Source organism: Polypterus senegalus, chromosome 1 (assembly GCF_016835505.1).
Source record: "Polypterus senegalus isolate Bchr_013 chromosome 1, ASM1683550v1, whole genome shotgun sequence".
NCBI classification, from domain to species: Eukaryota; Metazoa; Chordata; class Cladistia; order Polypteriformes; family Polypteridae; genus Polypterus; species Polypterus senegalus.
This window is the reverse complement of record NC_053154.1, coordinates 325,252,543-325,271,220: the sequence shown is the minus strand read 5'-3', so window position 1 is coordinate 325,271,220 and position 18,678 is coordinate 325,252,543. Positions and strand designations below refer to the sequence as shown.

Genomic DNA, 18,678 nt, shown 5'->3' with positions numbered 1-18,678 from the left:
AAAAAATATAAACTTTTGCACAGTCTTATATATTTGTTTATTAACTGTATTTTAGAGCGTAACTGTATTTTATTACTGTATTTTAAGTGCTACGTCAGACTTCTTATAACATGAATCACTTGTCGGGTGCTTAGATAACAATGTGTGTTAGTGGAAGATGGAAATCAGTTACTTTTTTTGAGAGTTGTGATACTAAAGTTGAGTGTAGTTTTAATAATCTCACTATTGCAATCAGCATACATGTATTGTATTATACAGTAGGTAATGGAGTAGTTGAGAAGTTGAATAAAGTAATAACTTGATTAAACAAGGGAACTGGATCTAAATACTGACATTTCCTTACACCAGAAACATTTTACATTTCACAGTTGAAAGAAATGAAGAACTGCCAACACTGCTTCATTTTTCGGCAAAGTATGGTCTCAAGAGTCTGACAGCCCTCCTCCTACAGTGCCCTGGAGCAATTCAGGCCTATAGTGTGGCAAACAAGTATGGTGAATACCCAAACAGCATTGCAGAGAAGAATGGCTTTAAGGATCTGCGGCAGTTCATGGACGAGTACGTGGTAGGTAAAGTGTCATATGCAGTCGTGCTTAGCTTACTTTGATTGTACGTTTCAGTTTAGGATAAAATTGTGTGCTTTAACTTGGACAGTGTGGAGGAAATGCTCTGTATATTTTTATAGACTATACTGAAAGACCCTTAGTCACTCTCATCAGTCTGTTAAACCACTTCCTTTCTCACCCCATCTCTCAGCTGAAATGCATAATCTCCATTCAGCTCATGTAACTGAGTCTTCCTACTCTAAATGTATGTTTTTTATAAGAATGAAGGGCTTCTATTTAACACAGCCCATTTTCAAGTGATCCTCTTCTTAAAATATGCAGTTAGTCGAGTGATTATTTTAGCAAGACACAGGTGATCTCCATTCTAAGTCCATTATATCTGATTATTAATGTAAGGCCCACATTTACTGTATAAGAAGAGTAAAAGACATTTTCTACCCCAGGACTTCTTTTAATGCCACTTTTGGAGCTTTAATAGATATTGTATGAAGCAACCTGGTCAGATGGCTTTTGGATTTTTTTAATTCTGTTCCTCTGCAACATTTGTGATACTTAATGCTGAGGCACATCATTAATCAGATGAGAAGCAAACAGGCTTTGAGAGTGAGTAAGAAACAAGGGGCCTAATTCATTATAATTTGTCAATTTACAGGAGACCGCTGATATGCTTAAGTCTCACATTAAAGAAGCTATGAATGAAGGAGAAGAAGATGAAGTATATGAGACAATGTCCAAAGTATCTACAGATATTCTGATGAAATACTCTCTGAATCCTGGCTCAAATGAGGAAATCTATGAATCAATGATAAAACTAAATTCCAATGATGTGGAGGATATATGTACGTATGCATATCTGTTTTACACAGTTTTTGCAATAGCTTATGATTCTTTTATAAGACAGCAAGATATTTCAGATCTACCAAGTGTGACAAGTAATTCACTCCAGGCATCATTAAGGTTTGGGGCAGCCACCCGTATATTATATCCTGGCTGCAAAAGTTTTAAATAATTGAACAGAGACGTTCACAAGACCGAGTCTAAAACAGAACTGTCAAACTGGAGGTAAGCTGGTGGATTTCAAGGCCCCAGGAGGAAGTGACATCATCCAAGGTGCCGGAACTGGAAGTGATGTCATCCAAGGTGCCCGAACCTGGTGGGATTTCCTGGGAATGGTGTGCAAGGAACTGAGAAAGACAGTCAGCACATCCTGCCACCCCCTGGTCTGATGTGGTATTACAATTACTCAAGCCCTTTAGCTGCCTCCTATTCGCACATGTGTGACAAAGCTACTAATTTTCTGTGTAAGTGGCGCTTGCATTTAAAATGGCAAACTTTTGTCCCCAGGCTTTTTTGGGTTTTTTTATATAGATTTTATATGAAAAGAGTAGCATTCCATACAAACAAGTCTTACTTTTACAGCAAAGAAAATAACATTACATAAAATCAAAGTCAAATTTAGCAAACCACATTTCAACCCCCGCCTGATAGAGAGTGGAGAGCCAACAGCAAGAACAAATCTTTAAAAACAACAAAGAAGGGAGAATGTCATTTCCCTCCGATATAAAAGCTTACTCTAAAATCTTAGTAATTAGATCTTGCCATATTTTAAAAGAGTTTTGAGCAGATCCTCTAAGTGAGAATTAAATTTTTTCCAATTTCAAATAGTATTGAATATCAGTTACGCACCGACTTATAACAGGTAGACAAGGATTCTTCCAGCTTGGAAGGTAAGTCTGTGTGCTAGTAGCGTGGTGTAGGCAATTGCAATCAATTTTTCCTTTTCCACTTTAAGTCCCTCTGGGAATCCACCAAACACGGCTGTTAATGTCTTAGGAGTGATTGTGACACCAAGGCTGGCTGAGAGGCATTCAAAGATTTCTGTCCAGAATTATGTTAATGTGGTGAGCGCCCAAAACGTGGCCCAGTGTGGCTGGAGCTCGATTACAGCGTTCATTGGTTAACCAGGCAGTCATGCATAGAATACACTCGAGCTCCATATGTGCAAAGCATTCAGCCACCCATCCAACTATCCATTATTCAACCCACTATATCCTAACTACAGGGTCACGGGGGGTCTGCTGGAGCCAATCCCAGCCAACACAGGGCTCAAGGTAGGAAACAATCCCTGGGCAGGGTGCCAGCCCACCGCAGGGCACACACCCCATTAAACAGACAATCACAGTCCAGAGTTTCATCCTCTGCCTCCCAACTCTGACTCATTGGTCAAAGCAAAGCACTGTCTTTTATCTTTGACCCAGGAGTACTATCAGGCCTAGGACATGATCCATTGGAAGCACTTCCAGGTCAGGCAGAAGTCCAACAAAGTATGAACCTAACAAGGTGGAACTCCGAGACTCCAACTCCCAACATCTCCTTTGGGTATCTGAAAGGGACCTGAATGACCCTTAGCGTATCATGGAATACAGTACCCACATACTGTTGACTTCCCCGGTCCTTCCACTCTGTCGGGTAAGGATTCCTGTTCCCATCTGGTCGGAAAGCTTGTTCTTCTGTTCTCTTTTATTGTGGCAACCTGTCCAGTCAATGAATCGCCCTTTATGGTTCCAAATCCATCCCCTATGGCACTCACTTGATTTAATTAAAGAAAAGGTATTTCCATTAGTTATTACTTTATGTGACTGCATACCGAGAAAAACAAGACATTAAAAGATTTTTGCTTCCAATTTTCTGTCCCAGAAATGATCAGTTTGCTTTGTTGCTTACAAGTTGTTTTTAAATGGTAAAACAGTGGATGACACGACTTTTTTCTGATATCATCAAAAAAGCTGAAACTCCAATAAAAATGTTTTATTCATTACAAGCCGACGCCCCGTAGCATACGGCGGTGTAAGAATAGGAACGGAAAACGGTGAGAAAGGAATTCAGAAATCAAGAAGAAAGAAATACTTCTTTCTTCTTCTTTCTTTTTGCTTCTTATTTCAGAATTATTGTGAATGAAGAGTAAACAGCATATGGGAATGAGGAAGGTTGCGCTTCTGAAATTCGATTACATAAATATAAGAGAACAACCCTAAAAAGATGTTGTTGTACAGTAGAATGTCTCTAAGTAATTCTTGTAGCTTAATCCAAAAGACTCGTACTACAATATCAGGTCTGTGCACCGATCTTTGGGTATCCGACAGTGCACGTCGAATTTCCGGCCAAGCAGGATTACATGTGAAAGTGATAAATGAATGAGGTTTCCGAATTTACGTACTATGGCCATGGCATCCTGATAGTTTTGTTGCATGTATCTTGGACTTCCTGGACATGTAGACGGTAATACTGATCATTTTGCTTACACGTACGTTGTTATTTTCAGCCTTTGCTTGCAGTGCGTCTGTCATTCCTTTGTATTGTTCCACGCGCAGATCTTGTTGATGTAATCTGAGATAGTTGAGGCGTGCGCCCCGTTTTAACATACGTGTCTACGACGTACTGTTGGAATAGTTTGCCGCTGGAGTGCAAAATACTAAATATATTCCTCATTGATAATCTGTAAGCATAAAATTGCCATTGATTAAGCCTGATTCGGTTGGCGGTTCTTTTATCGGGAGCATGTTCTAAATGTTTGTGCCAGCCAGTGTCTCCGTAAGGGAATAAAAGTGGGTAAACCATAGGATCGCAATTCATATTGAGCGTGGAAATCTGTTTACAAGAGTTGCCTATGTGACAGATGCAAATGTCCCTTTTGGCAGGGGGTTTGACATATTCTCCAACGAAAATTGCTGCAACATCGGTGTGACATGTCGGGGCATTGTATCGTCGTAAATCCTGCCCAGGGTTTTTCCTTGAAAATCATCCGTACAGATGCTGTTGGATTAGACTGAGCGATTTTATGCATGTGTTTGTATGATTTAGCAAAGGGGTTGATATTTCTGGGCATGGAATCTACCTGGAGAAGTAAATTTTCGCTGCATGCAGAGTTTGCTTTATCTTGTAAGCGTATACTTCAGTAGCTTACGCTGTGTCAAAAACATAAAACTGTCCATATCCTGAAAAGGTAGAAGTGTTAGCGTATAGTGGAGAGATTTGCTGATAAATTTGCCCGTGTATTTTAAATCAGTGTGGTCCGTGGCCAGGAGGTTGAGTTATCTGTGGAAGAAGATGAATAGGAATCGAGCAATGCCGTGTCGGCTGCGTGTGAGCGGGACCAGTTTTGAGGGGAAGCAGGACGAACCAGAAGAGAAATATATATAAGACATTGCTGTTTTACATTTGGTTGATGCATTTAATTAAGGCGACAGAAAGATGAGTACACAGTGCAATTTGTGATACTTTTTTTAATTGTAGCTCACTTAGCTCAAATGACTTGTTTAGGATCATCCAGTTTGTTGGAAGTGATGATTAAACCAACAACCCTGTAGCTTAAAGTTTTGAGCCACTACACCATGTTGCACGTACGTATATTCAAATGTATGCCCTTCTGATTTGTCTTTATGTGTTAACGTTTCTGTTGTCTGGCTTGATTTTTCATTATTGGTCAAAGCACCCCTTTGTTTTCTGTTTCAGATGAAGACATGATGGAAGAAATCCCAGACCCCTTTTCCATGTCTACTCAAGAGTCCATCCTCCGGAAATTCCTGGAAGGTAAAGAGAACATATACTGTATAGAATTTATGGGCGAAGGAAAGTTATCGTTTCACTTGCACTGTCGAGGAATTTCTAAGAGAGATGTCAATATTAAAATGATAAAGTTAAGTACAGTATTATATTCATGAAAGGACTGTAATACATTCCCCATCAAATGTCATTTTGCATATTTTTTTTCCCGTGAGTGTTGCCATTTTGGAATGTCTGGCCGCTTTGATACGGCGTATTACTGTGTAAGTGGTACCCAGGCTGACAGAGCATCTTGCGAATTTAAAGATGTTCTGGTTTTAGTTCAAATTAAAGGAAGGTTCTTGAACAGAGAATTCAGTTTAGAAATGTAAGTTTGACTTTGTTGTGTTTTCAACCTCATTTTTAGCATTGTTCTGTGAACTAGGTTACCAAAATAAATTACCTACAGTAACAATTCTTAAAAGAAAACCAAATAAGACTTCTGCCACTCTTCTAAATTACCTGTGAGAATTTTCTATGGAAAGTATGTGTCACTCATAGAACAATAAATTGAGAAAAAAAGCTAAGAAATTATGTAATGCAAAATGTATCAGTGTTGAGCTATTGCAGAAATTGTCAGCCTAGATCGTGGGTGCTGAACTCCAGGCCTGGAGGGCCGCAGTCTTTGCAGGTTTTCATTCTAACCCTTTTCCTAATCAGTGACAAGTATTCACTGCTAATTCATGTTTTTAAGGATTCAGTCTTCTGAACTGGTCCATTTCTTCATTAAATGGCACCCAAACACAAATGAGACGTGAAACAAGCCAACAGATGACTCGCTAAATTGGGGCTTTAAACTCCAATTTCACTCCAACCAGTTTCTTAATGAGAAGCCGATTCCTGCTGTTAATTAAACTCGTTATTTAATTCCATGGCTTGTTGCTGCTCTCATTTTGCCACAGCAGACATTTTTGATTTTCCGTTTTTTCTTAGAACATCATCACAATGTTTCGGTGACCTGAGAGATCAATCTTGCTGAGACCTTCACCTTCCTTTATTTTCAGATATTGTGTGATGGTCGCAGGCGAGCTTGTTTTATGTCTCACTAGCTGAAATACCCAGCGTTGCCCGGAAGGAAAATAAAGTTTTTTTTTTAATTGTTTGAGTAAAACATAATTTAAAAATAAAAATAAATTAACAAATAATAAACTAGGGTTCGCTTCACGGGTCCTCCCTGCGTGAAGTTTGCATGTTCTCCCGTGTCTGCGTGGGTTTCCTGTGGTGGGCTGGCGCCCTGCCCGGGGTTTGTTTCCTGCCTTGCGCCCTGTGTTGGCTGGGTTTGGTTCCAGCAGACCCCCGTGATCCTGTAGCTAGGATTTAGCGGGTTGGATAATGGATGGATGGATAAAGACTCACTAATGTGCTTGTCTTGCGGTCTTGTAGGCATGTTATCATCTAGTTGATGTTCGGAACTGGCAAACTGTATTTAATTTGAAAAGCAACAGGGGCGCGGTGCTGCTCAGAAATAAAGAACGCTGACAGTCACCTCCAGTTCGCCTGCGTGTTTTTTTAATTGTTTGAGAAAAACATAATTAAAAAAACACAACATTAAAAATAAAAGTAAATTAAGAAACAAAGACTCACTAATGTCCTTGTCTTGCAGTCTTGTACGTATGTTATCATCTAGTTGACGCTCGGAACCGGCCATCTCTATTTAATTTGAAAAGCAACAGGAGCGGCGGTGCTGCTCAAAAATAAAGAATGCTGGCAGTTGCCTGATATATACTAACTGTGTAAGCCTGTGCTGTTAAAAGCATGGGATCCTAGAAAGTATTTAAATCGTCAGAAGTACTCTGGGCATTTCTCTGCTAGAAGGATTCATGTTGCCAAAGTGCTTGTATCGTTTGTGAATTAGCAGCTAAACTACTGTCTTTCGTAGGAGGTTTCCTTTTACTGGTGTATTGGCCTCGCTTGCATATCCTCGGATCTGGAGCCCTCACCCTGACTCTACGTCTCACTTCCGGGCCGGACAGACACACACACACACACTCCCACGCGTAGAACTCTATTTAATTTCAAAAGCAACAGGGGCCAGTGGCGCTTAAACATAAAGAATGCTGGCAGTCGGCACCAGTTCGCCCTCTGGTGGTCATTCCGACTGTCAAGTGGATGATAACATGCATACAAGACCGTGAGATCACCCCCCCCACCCTACCCAGAAGGGGGTGGGTTACGGCTGATATCACCCTACAGTATTTTTAGTCGACGAATGAGGAACATGTGTACCAAGTTTCATGAAAATCGCTCCAGCCGTTCGTACGTGATGCTGGAACATACATTCACACATTGACTTTTATATATATATATAGATTATTGTTTGGCTGCTAATTAAGGGGAAAAGAAACAACTTAGAGGTCTGAGTCAAGCTGATTGAATCTAAGGCAAAAGAAGTTAATTAGCAGCAAAAACTGCCCACTAATTAAGAAGATGGTTAGAAAGAAAACCTGCAGCCATTGAAGCACTTGAGGCCTGGGGTTCGACAACTCTGGCCTAGATTAAAATAGGTTCACACTAAGGTACTGATCCAAAATAGCAAAAGTGTTATAGTATATTAAAGGCATACACCACCCAAAAATTATATCTTTCTTAATCTGTTACCAACTCCATATTGCTTGTAGTAATGGCCAAGAAAAAATGCTACAACAGAGAAAAGAGATAACAAAGTTTCTGACACAATGGGCTGCAATGGAGACGCGCATTGAACAACAACAAACGATATCAAAACATTCGTGAAAAATATCTCACATTACTCATATTGCATAATCCAAAGCCAAGAATTCAGTTGTACAGTAATCCCTCGCTATATCGCGCTTCGACTTTTGCGGCTTCACTCTATCGCGGATTTTAAATGTAAGCACATCTAAATATATATCACGGATTTTTCGCTGGTTCGCCGCTTTCTGCAGACAATGGGTCTTTTAATTTAGGTTACACGCTTCCTCGGTTTGATTGCCCAGTTGATTTCATACAAGGGACGCTATTGGCGGATGGCTTAGAAGCTACCCAATCAGAGCACGTATTACATATTAACTAAAACTCCTCAATGATATAAGATATGCCTCCCGCGCCGTGCTTGTTTGCTTCTCTCTATCTTTCTCACTCTCTCTGCCTGACGGAGGGGTGTGAGCAGAGGGCTGTTTGCACAGAGGACACGGAGGCTCCTCTACAAAATGCCGCTTTATCGCGGTGCTTCTGTATACTTAAAAGTACGTATGGATTGTTTGCTTTTCTTAGCAAGCGCTCTCTCTGACATTCTCTGCTCCTGACGGCGCTCTTTTGAAGATAAGATATGTTTGCATTCTTTTAATTGTGTCTGTCTTGTAATGGAGCACAGTTTAAACGTTTGACTAAAGGGTGTTATTTCAGGTCTAGAGGGCTCTAATAATGTTAACAGTGTGGGAGAGTTTATAAGGGCTTAAAATATATAAAAATAACTACACAAACATATGGTTTCTACTTCGCGGATTTTCACCTATAGCGGGGGGGTCTGGAACGCAACCCCCGCGATCGAGGAGGGATTACTGTATTCTTTCAAACACCTAAACAGATACACAGGGTGAGTCAAAATTGTGTTAACACAAATGGTACTGCTATGTATTGTAAAGGCTAACCTCGACACAGACAGGCACTAGAGGCAGAAATACCAAAAGCACACATGATTTTATTTATTTACAGCGTCCATCAGCCCAAACACACACTTTCCTTTCTGTTTCTCTCACGTCTTTTGCTTCTTTACTTTTATCTCTCAGTCCTTCTCTCTATTTCGCCTCTACTCCACCTCAGCACGCTTTGACCTCCTCCTCCTCCTCCTGACTCTGGCTTCTGGAGTAATGTCTGCTGGCCCCTTATATAGGCCACCCGGAAGTGCTCCAGGTGGCTGATGATGTGTTTCCAGCAGCACTTCCGGGTGTGGCAGAAGAGCTGCTCTCCAGGGCTCAGCAGTAATTGTAGCACCCCCCTGACAGGGCTTTACCAAACTCCAACTCCCATGAAGCTCTGCAGGATTCCGAGGCACCACTGCAACCCAGGGAGGCTGTCATCTAACATTCCGGAGGAGGTAATGCTGTGGCCACACTTGCTCCCAGCATAGAGGTGTCCCGGCCGTCCACCACAGTATATACTTATTGTGGAAAGCGTACCCCCAGACACAGACAGACTGACACCAGGATGTCCAAAACACACTTCTTTATTTTCTTTTTCACTGCACCACAATGCCTTCAATGACCAACCCTCTCCTTTCTTTTTTCTTCTTCTTCCTCTCTTTCTTGACCTCCTTCCTCCTCCTCCTCACAAGCTTTGTCTCCTTCCTCCCAACTCTGGCTTATTGTCTGGAAGGAGGCGGCCCCTTTTATCATGACTCGGATGAGCCCCAGGTGCTCCCCTTGACGTCACTTCCTGGTGTGGCGGAAGTGTCAGGAAAGCACCTGGAAGCACTCCGGGTGTCCTCAGAATTACTTCCGGCAGCACTTCCTGGTGTGGCGGAATTGCTGCCATCCAGGCTTCTCTCACTGACCGGGCGCCCCCTGGCGGTGGCCACGTCCTCTCATGCAGGGTGTCCCAGCTCTGTCCCTGTGACCCCTAAATAGTCCCGGGCGGCTGCCCTTTCGTGGCCGAGGAAAAGTATTGTCCAACTGAGGGACTATCCAGGCGTTCCGGCCAGGCAGTGTCCCTGGTCATCTGTGACATTATATACACTTTTTGTGGACAATTTATGTGCCACATATGGTCCATGTGTTGAACATGATGGTGAACAACCGGTTGAGACATTCCTGTAAGTCATCTTGTACATATGAAGTATGTTTTGTGAATAAACTGTTTCCGCCATTCAAATATTAACATAATCTTCACTCACCCTGTATTTTTTCTAAAATGTATTGTAAAATAAATAATTTCCTGAAAATTCTCTTGTGCTCAACAGTGGAATGCACTGAAAAAAGAATGGCCTGATACTGATGTACTAGTGGACTGTAAGAAGATCATTAGGAATGCAGTGTAGAACACCATTTTATACAATGCTTCAAATGTAAGAACATTAAAGTATAAAGGAAAAAGTACAGAGTGAAACCTTAATTCTTACATTTTGCCCTTAGTTAAATGGGCATGAATTATGGTGCTAGAATGTTTTGAGTTACATTATTGTAAAACAAAATGTGAAATGCCCATCCATCCAGTATCCAACCTGCTATATCCTAACTACAAAGTAACAGGGCTCTGCTGGAGCCAATCCCAGGGCACAAGGCAGGAACAAACCCTGGGCAGGGCACCAGCCCACTGCAGGGCACACACACACCCACCCACTAGGGACAATTTAGGATCGCCAATGCACCTAACCTGCATGTCTTTGGGAGGAAACCCACGCAGACACGGGGAGAACATGCAAACTCCACATAGGGAGGACCTGGGAAGCGAACCCGGCATCTCCTAACTGCGAGGCAGCAGCGCTACCCACTGTGCCACCGTGCTGCCCAAATGTGAAATGTGAAAAATTTAAATGTACTAATGTTATTTTTACTGAAGCAAATGATTCTTTATCTGTAGATCACTTACTTTTTCAGCAACTGTGTACAAGTGTTATATCTTAACATATTTCTTTGCCTTTAACAGGAAAATCAGAAAATGCAGATTCATTGGTAGAGGCAGAGAGCAGAACATCAGATACAATGCAGGAAGACCCTTACAAGCTGTGTTTTGAAGATGTATATGACACGGTGGAACAGGGCACTGAGTGCCGTGTGGAAGTTACAAACAGGCCACCAGCCCCTATTCCTAGACCGTCAATCAGCCAGGATGTAGAAGAAAGAGAATCATACATTTGCAAAGGTAAAATAAAATATGATCTTGATAAGAATATGGATAAAAAAAAAAAAACTGGTTAATTTGCCAGATGGTTCTAAACAAGGCAAAATGGCAGATTACTGTAGAATCACCTAAATCACTACATTTGTGGCAGACATTTAATTTAATGTAAATTGCCATAGATTGGAGTTGTAAATGTTAGACTGAATACATAGTGGTAGGTTTGAAACTTCAAAGTACACCTTATGAGAAAGGGTGTGGAGTCGGAGATTACTCATCACTGTCCATGTCCTGACGGTGTACAGTACAGATATGATTAATAAGGCTAAGAGAGTGATAGATTATAGAACACCCCAAAGTCGAAGTACAAGTCAAGGAAGGTTATGCTTAAGGCCTGATCTTGAGTACTGCATGCAGTTTTGAGCCCCATATTATAAAAAAGACATAGCAGCACTGGAAAGGTCTGAAGATGAGCAACTGGGATAATTCCAGTACTGTAAGGAGTGAGCTTTAAAGAAAGGCTGAAGGAGCTGGATCTTTTGAATTTAAGCAAACAAAGATGAAGAAGTAACGACTGAAGTATTCAGAATTATGAAGGCAATTAGAATGATGGATCCTATTATCATCAGGAATTTGTTCCTGTTTATTTATAGTTTCTCCTTGACCTCTGAAAGTTATGTTGACCCTGTTTTAGGGGTGTGGCGGATGGCTGGAACCTTTACCCGGCTGGTATGCCTGGAGAACAGAAGGACGGGGACAGAGGCAATATCTTCCCCGGGACACAATAGGGCAGCCCCCCTGGATTACATTGGGATCACGGGCTTTGAGCTTAGAAGCTCAACTCTGTGGGGGCCCGTGGCCACCGCCAAGGCTGCGTCTGGACAATTCCATAGCCCTGGACTGCAGCACTTCTGCCACACCAGGAAGTGCTACCGGATGAGAATCCAGGCACACCCGAAGTGCTTCTGGGTGCCCATGCAACACTTCCGCCACACCAGGAAGTGCTGCAGGAAGACCAACAACCTGGAGCACATCTGGGTACAATACAAAAGGGGCCGCCTCACTCTGTTCAGGGAGTCGGAGTCGGGAGGGAGAGGACAGATCTTTTATCTCTCGGTCCTTCTCTCTATTTCGCCTCTACTCCACCTCAGCAAGCTTTGACCTCCTCCTCCAGGAATCCTGACTCTGGCTTCTGGAGTAGTGTCTGCTGGCCCCTTATATAGGGCGCCCGGAAGTGCCCCAGGTGGCTGATGATGTGTTTCTGGCAGCACTTCCAGGTGTGGCAGAAGAGCTGCTCTCCAGGGCTCAGCAGTAATTGTAGCACCCCCTCACAGGGCTTTACCAAACTCTAACCCCATGAAGCTCTGCAGGATTCCGAGACACCACTGCAACCCAGGGAGGCTGTCATCTAACATTTAGGAGGAGGTAATGCTGTGGCCACACTTGCTCCCAGCATGGAGGTGTCCTGGCCGTCCACCACAGTATATACTTATATACACTTTTTGTGAACAATTTATGTGCCACATATGGTCCCTGTGTTGAACATGATGGTGAACAAAGGTTGAGACATTCCTGTAAATCATCTTGTACATGTGAAGTATCCTCTTCCTTGCGGGAGACGAGTGGAGGAGGCAGGAGAAGAGAAGAGAAGAGGACTGAATAATTGTGGCTGTTTGGAGCCACCGTGTCAGGTGCTATGTTGTGCACTAAAAGAAGAAATTAAAACGTGTGGGTTTGATTAACAACAAGACTCAGCGCCTCTTTAAGCAACTGGTTGGAGTGAAATTAGTTGGAGTTTAAGACCCTGACTTAGTTGGTCTTCTGTCAGCTCACTTATTTCACAATTAATTTCTGTGTGGGTGCCGTTTAAGGAAAGAAATGACGAAATGCAGGGGAACAAATCTTAAAAAAACAAGTCAATTAAAATGAATTCAGAAGAAGTTAATTAGCAGCAAAAACAGGTCACTAATTAAGAAAAGGGTTAGAATGGAAACCTATTTAGAGTAAACCAGAATAGTGTTAGCTATGAAGTGTCCTGCACTAAATGAAGAATGACTGACTGAATTGCAAATAAACTTCGTAAACAATTTTGTTTTGGTCTTATTATAGCGTTTGATTTTTCAGTACTTACACTATTTGCCCTTCTGTTTTTTTCTTTTAGTATTTTCTGCAAAGGAGGAAAAAAAAATTGATAGCCTTTACAGTCAAGCACTGCTAGCATCAGGTAAGTTTAAAAATGGTTTCTCGCAATCACATCAGTCTGTTTTTTGAAGACATTACACTGAGCTCTACAATCAAGAGGGACTTCATAAATGTTCTAAATCCTGCATAACCTTCTCAATTGTAAGAAGTTGTGATAAGAGGGAAACATGTTACTGAAAGAATGTCCATCCATCCATTATCCAACCCGCTATATCCTAACACAGGGTCATGGGGGTCTGCTGGAGCCAGTCCTAGCCAACACAGGGCGCAAGGCAGGAAACAAACCCCGGGCAGGGCGCCAGCCCACGACAGGACACACACACACAGACTAGGGACAATTTAGAATCGCCTTTGGACTGTGGGAGGAAACCAGAGCACCCTGAGGAAACCTGTGTAGACACGGGGAGAACATGCAAACTCCACGCAGGGAGGACCCGGGAAGCAAACCCAGGTCTCCTAACTTCGAGGGAGCAGCGCTACCACTGTGCCACCGTGCCGCCCATATTATATTATATTATCCATCCATCCATTATCCAACCCGCTATATCCTAACTACAGGGTCACGGAGGTCTGCTGGAGCCAGTCCTAGCCAACACAGGGCACAAGGCAGGAAACAAACCCCGGGCAGGGCGCCAGCCCACCACAGGACACACACACACACACACTAGGGACAATTTAGAATCGCCTTTGGACTGTGGGAGGAAACCAGAGCACCCTAAGGAAACCCATGTAGACACGGGGAGAACATGCAAACTCCACGCAGGGAGGACCTGGGAAGCAAACCCAGGTCTCCTAACTGCGAGGGAGCAGCGCTACCACTGTGCCACCATGCTGCCCATATTATATTATCCATCCATCCATTATCCAACCCGCTATATCCTAACTACAGGGTCACGGAGGTCTGCTGGAGCCAATCCCAGCCAACACAGGGTGCAAGGCAGGAAACAAACCCTGGGCAGGGCGTCAGCCCACCGCCAGGCACACACACACGAAGCACACATTAGGGACAATTTAGAAACGCCAATGCACCTAACCTGCATGTCTTTGGACTGTGGGAGGAAACCCACGCAGATACGGGGAGAACATGCAAACTCCACGCAGGGAGGACACGGGAAGCGATTCCAGGTCTTCTAACTGCGAGGCAGCAGTGCTACCCACTGCGCCACCATGTTGCCCATATTATATTATATTATATTTCAGTGAAAAAGAAAGCTCTCCATTCCATCTACAAATAGTATAAAATAAACTCAAAAAAGACATAACAGTAGAGTGCTGTAACAGATAATTCACATAAGCAGTCAGTATGAAAGCATCTGAGAAGAAGCATGATCAAAGTTCAAACAATGATTCAAGACATAGTTTTCATACTCTGCTTATAAGTTCAGATGAAAAGAGCCTCTTGCATAAAACTTACTTTGTGTTTTCAGCTTATGACACTCTTAGAACTGAACAGTTGTTTAAAAACATTTTGATTTGGGGTATTCAAAGGGTGTGCTATAATCAATGCTTAAATTAGTTTTATTTTTCTTGCCCTTCCTTGCTGCCACATGATTAATGTTGCCAGGTAAATGGGCATGCCAGGGTCAAACAGCACATAAAAAGTCACAAAACAGGAAACATTAGGAGAACTCCTGTAGAATGAGTTTGCTTCCCACTTGTTCAAAACTTACAGCTGGCACTGCATGTTGGCCTCTCAGTTACCTTAATGGTACTGATTTGTTGACAGATAAAGAATACTAATATTAAATTATAAAGCTAAAAAATATCTTCATTACTGTATTCTTGTCTCCACTAAGATCTTCTGGTTTTGATCTTGTTTGTGTTCAAAATATACAACGATCTTGGTGAATGCTTAACTTTGTGTTTTATCAGGCGCTCCATCCATAAAGTTCTACATGAGGGCTATCTTCCACTGTTATTCTCTATTTCTTATTTTTGGTCAAATCTAAATTTCTTCAAGTGTCTGTTTATGCTGCATTTTTCCCTCTACCTGAACTGTTATTTTATTTTTTTGTTACTAGACTCACAAGTTTACTAGTTTAATACTGTGTTGTATTCTTTTGTTAGTTGCTGATGATGAATGTGTGTACTTAAAATAATGGCTGATTTATTAACTCTTTCTTGTGGTATTTGCTTTAAACCCCAGGATCAAAAGTAAATTAATTAAGTTTGAGAATGTTGTGTTCTATTATGTTGTTTTTGTTCTGTTTTGAATTGGCTAAATTAAAAAGAAAAGGACATTGTCCTGAATGGTTTGTTGTCTTCTTAAGCAGTTATTCTGCCTTCTTCTAACCACATGTTGTTCTGGACTGTCTTACAGAGGCAGTGAGGCCTGTCCGGGACAGATTATCAACCAGCAACTATGATCCTTTTGCTGGAATGAAAACTCCTGGACAGAGGCAACTGATTTCTTTGCAAGAGCGAGTGAAGATGGGCATGTGTACTGTTGATGAAGCAGTTCTTGAGTTTAAAGAATGGCAGCTCAACCAGAAAAAAAGATGTGTATCTTTCAAGTTCCAACAGGTACCGTTCTGTGACACTGGCATATACTTAACTGGTGAAATGAATTTTAGGAACCATTCATGGAGTGACTGTTGCCAGTTCTCTGCTAAATTATGTTTCAATTTTATTCACTTAGAGGTTTCTTGTTTTCTCATATATATATATATATATATATATATATATATATATATATATATATATATATATATATATATATATATATATATTTATATATATATATTTATATATTTATATATTTATATATATATATATTTATATATATATATATATATATATATATAGTGGTCCCCAGAGGGCGCTGCAGCTCCCAACATAAAGGCTCAAACAGAAATTAGCCAATGAATGAAGGGTTTTTATCGTGTGAAACTCTTCCACAGTGAATTCTTTCCCACACAACAACCAGCTCTAATTCTCTGTACAACACTGCTGCCCCTCCTCCGCTTCTCTAGCAAGCTTCATTTTCCTGGTTTTGCCTCAGGTGCCACTGTCCGAGGTTCGATCCCCACAAGGGGAAGCAAAGGTGCACTCACCTGATGAGCCACAATTAGGGCAAAAGACGTGTAGTGCAATACAATACGATACAACTTATTTTTGTATAGCCCAAAATCACACAAGGAGTGCCGCAATGGGCTTTAACAGGCCCTGCCTCTTGACAGCCCCCCAGCCTTGACTATCTTAGAAGACAAGAAAAAACTCCCAAAAAAACCTTGTAGGGAAAAAAATGGAAGAAACCTCAGGAAAGGGAGTTCAAAGAGAGACCCCTTTCCAGGTAGGCTGGGTGTGCAGTGGGTGTCAAAAGAAGGGGGTCAATACAATACGATACACAGTACAGTGTAGTGTACTCTTTGTATTATTTGACTGGTACTCAATGTATCTACAGTGCATCCAGAAAGTATTCACAGCGCATCACTTTTTCCACATTTTGTTATGTTACAGCCTTATTCCAAAATGGATTAAATTCATTTTTTTCCTCAGAATTCTACACACAACACTCCATAATGACAACGTGAAAAAAGTTTACTTGTATGTGTGTGTATATATATATATATATATGTGTATATATATGTATATATATATGTATATATATATGTATATATATATGTGTATATATATGTGTGTGTGTGTGTGTGTATATATATATATATCCTACTGCTGCTTCACTTTTACCTCACCAAAAACATAAAGCGGACCAAATAACAAAACAGTGGCATAGTGATGGCACCTGTTGCACATTACTTGAGTTGAATGCTGAATTTTCATTTTCCTTTTGGCATTTTGTAGGTAGACAAATACCATGGCTCACACTAATATCCCACTTGAAATGTGGGTTCATCTTTCTCCTAATTTTTACTTCTTTTTGTCTCTGTGAGAAAAATGCACGATATTTGGTTTCAGGATTCTTCTTGCTTACAGTTTCACAGATCTTGTTTTCCTGGGTTCAGATCCTCCACCCATATGTTATCTGTTTGAAGTTTGCACATTATCCCCATGTTTGTGTGTTTTTTTTCTCCACGTACTCTGGTTTTCTTACCACATAAGTTAGATACTGGTTAGTTAACTGGCAGTGCTAAACTGGCCCCAGTATGACTTGTCATAAATATGAGACAGAGTCATATAAAGGTTTGGAGCAGCCACCCGTATAATCTGGCATCCTGGCTGCAAAAGTAATGTTTTAGTAAATACAGCACTGATGTGCACAAAACCGAGTCCAAAACAGAACTGAGGGACTAGGGAAAAGGTGCAGGTTTTTAAAGGGGAAGCCAGGAAGTGAGATCATATGGATCGGGCTCATGGTCTTCCGCCATTGGTTCAAGTCCGGACGTGACATCACAGGGGCCGAGGCCGGCAAGGTCTTCTTTCATAGGCTCGGTCCCAGAAGTGACATCAAAAGAGCCAGGTGGGATCTCCCTTGAATGGTCTACAGGAAAGGGAGAAAAAGAGTCAGTGCACTCTGCCACATGCTGGCATGCTTCGGAACTGCCCTTACTCAAGCCCTTTAGCTGCCTCCCATGTGCATGTGTGTGACAGACTACAAGTGTGGTTGTGTGTGTGCCAAGCGATGAATTAGCACCATGTACAGGGCTGTTTCCTGTCTTGTTCTCAGCGCTTCCTTAACCTTGTCTGAGATTAAGCAGGTTTGAGAATGACTGACTGACTAATTGTAGCATGTTTGTGAGCATGAAGAAGATACATTTCTACTCTTTCTTTTGTTTTACTAAAGGAGTCAGAATTCTCAGTAGTAGGTAAAAATCACTTTTTTTTTCTGTACTGAAGGATTTCCCAGTGCATTAGATGTGAACATCAACCTAATGAGACACAAAAATAGCTTCTCTGGAGGCCAGTTTGCTGCAGCAGAAGTGGTTGTTTATCACTTTGGCCCTATCCTGGGAAAAAAAACACTTGGCCATTAATTTGGCACCCTTCAGTCATAAGTTGTTTTTGCTAATGTTTAACTTGACATTGTTAACTGTCATGAGGAGAAATATACTAACAAAGTCCCTTTGACTCTATTTCTGAACTGAGAATTCATTAAAAGCATCATTAGAAGACATCAGGTAGGTGTCCTATTGATACCAATTATTTTATTACGCAGAGGCACTGAGAGACTAACATGAATTGCTTATGTAGTCTCTAGACAGAGAAAGGTTGGAAACCTAACTTGGGCAGAGCTGAAGAACAGGGACTATAGATCTGTTATCACTGTAAGGACATTGTATCTTGTACAATTGTATTGCAGTAAAGTGTTCTGATAACATTGGAAAAACAGGACACTGCTGCAAATTACTACTTTATGTGTTTACTCCTACACCACATAAAAACTGAATGTAGTGCTTTTTCAATCAGTTAATGATTTCCAGCACAGTAGGCATTATGGAGAGAAGGTTGGCTGAGAGATTCTTCACCTGTTGGCCAATATAAACGGACGAAAAACCTAAAAAGTTGTTCAGTGAAAGTATGCAGCATTGGCCCTCTTAAAAGGAAACTAAAA

The 18,678-nt window shown here is 41.5% G+C and overlaps 1 protein-coding gene across 3 annotated transcripts in view; it reads left to right on the top strand.

The window, feature by feature from the left end:
- pik3ap1 (phosphoinositide-3-kinase adaptor protein 1) overlaps positions 1 to 18,678 on the top strand; it is a 163,994-nt gene that overhangs the window by 113,816 nt on the left and 31,500 nt on the right. For all 3 annotated transcript variants that reach the window (XM_039737351.1, XM_039737342.1, XM_039737360.1), the window contains exons 7-12: positions 369 to 565; positions 1,219 to 1,405; positions 5,079 to 5,156; positions 10,773 to 10,988; positions 13,126 to 13,188; positions 15,487 to 15,689. In XM_039737351.1, the coding sequence (XP_039593285.1) occupies positions 369 to 565; positions 1,219 to 1,405; positions 5,079 to 5,156; positions 10,773 to 10,988; positions 13,126 to 13,188; positions 15,487 to 15,689 (944 nt within the window). The remainder of the gene's footprint in view (positions 1 to 368; positions 566 to 1,218; positions 1,406 to 5,078; positions 5,157 to 10,772; positions 10,989 to 13,125; positions 13,189 to 15,486; positions 15,690 to 18,678) is intronic.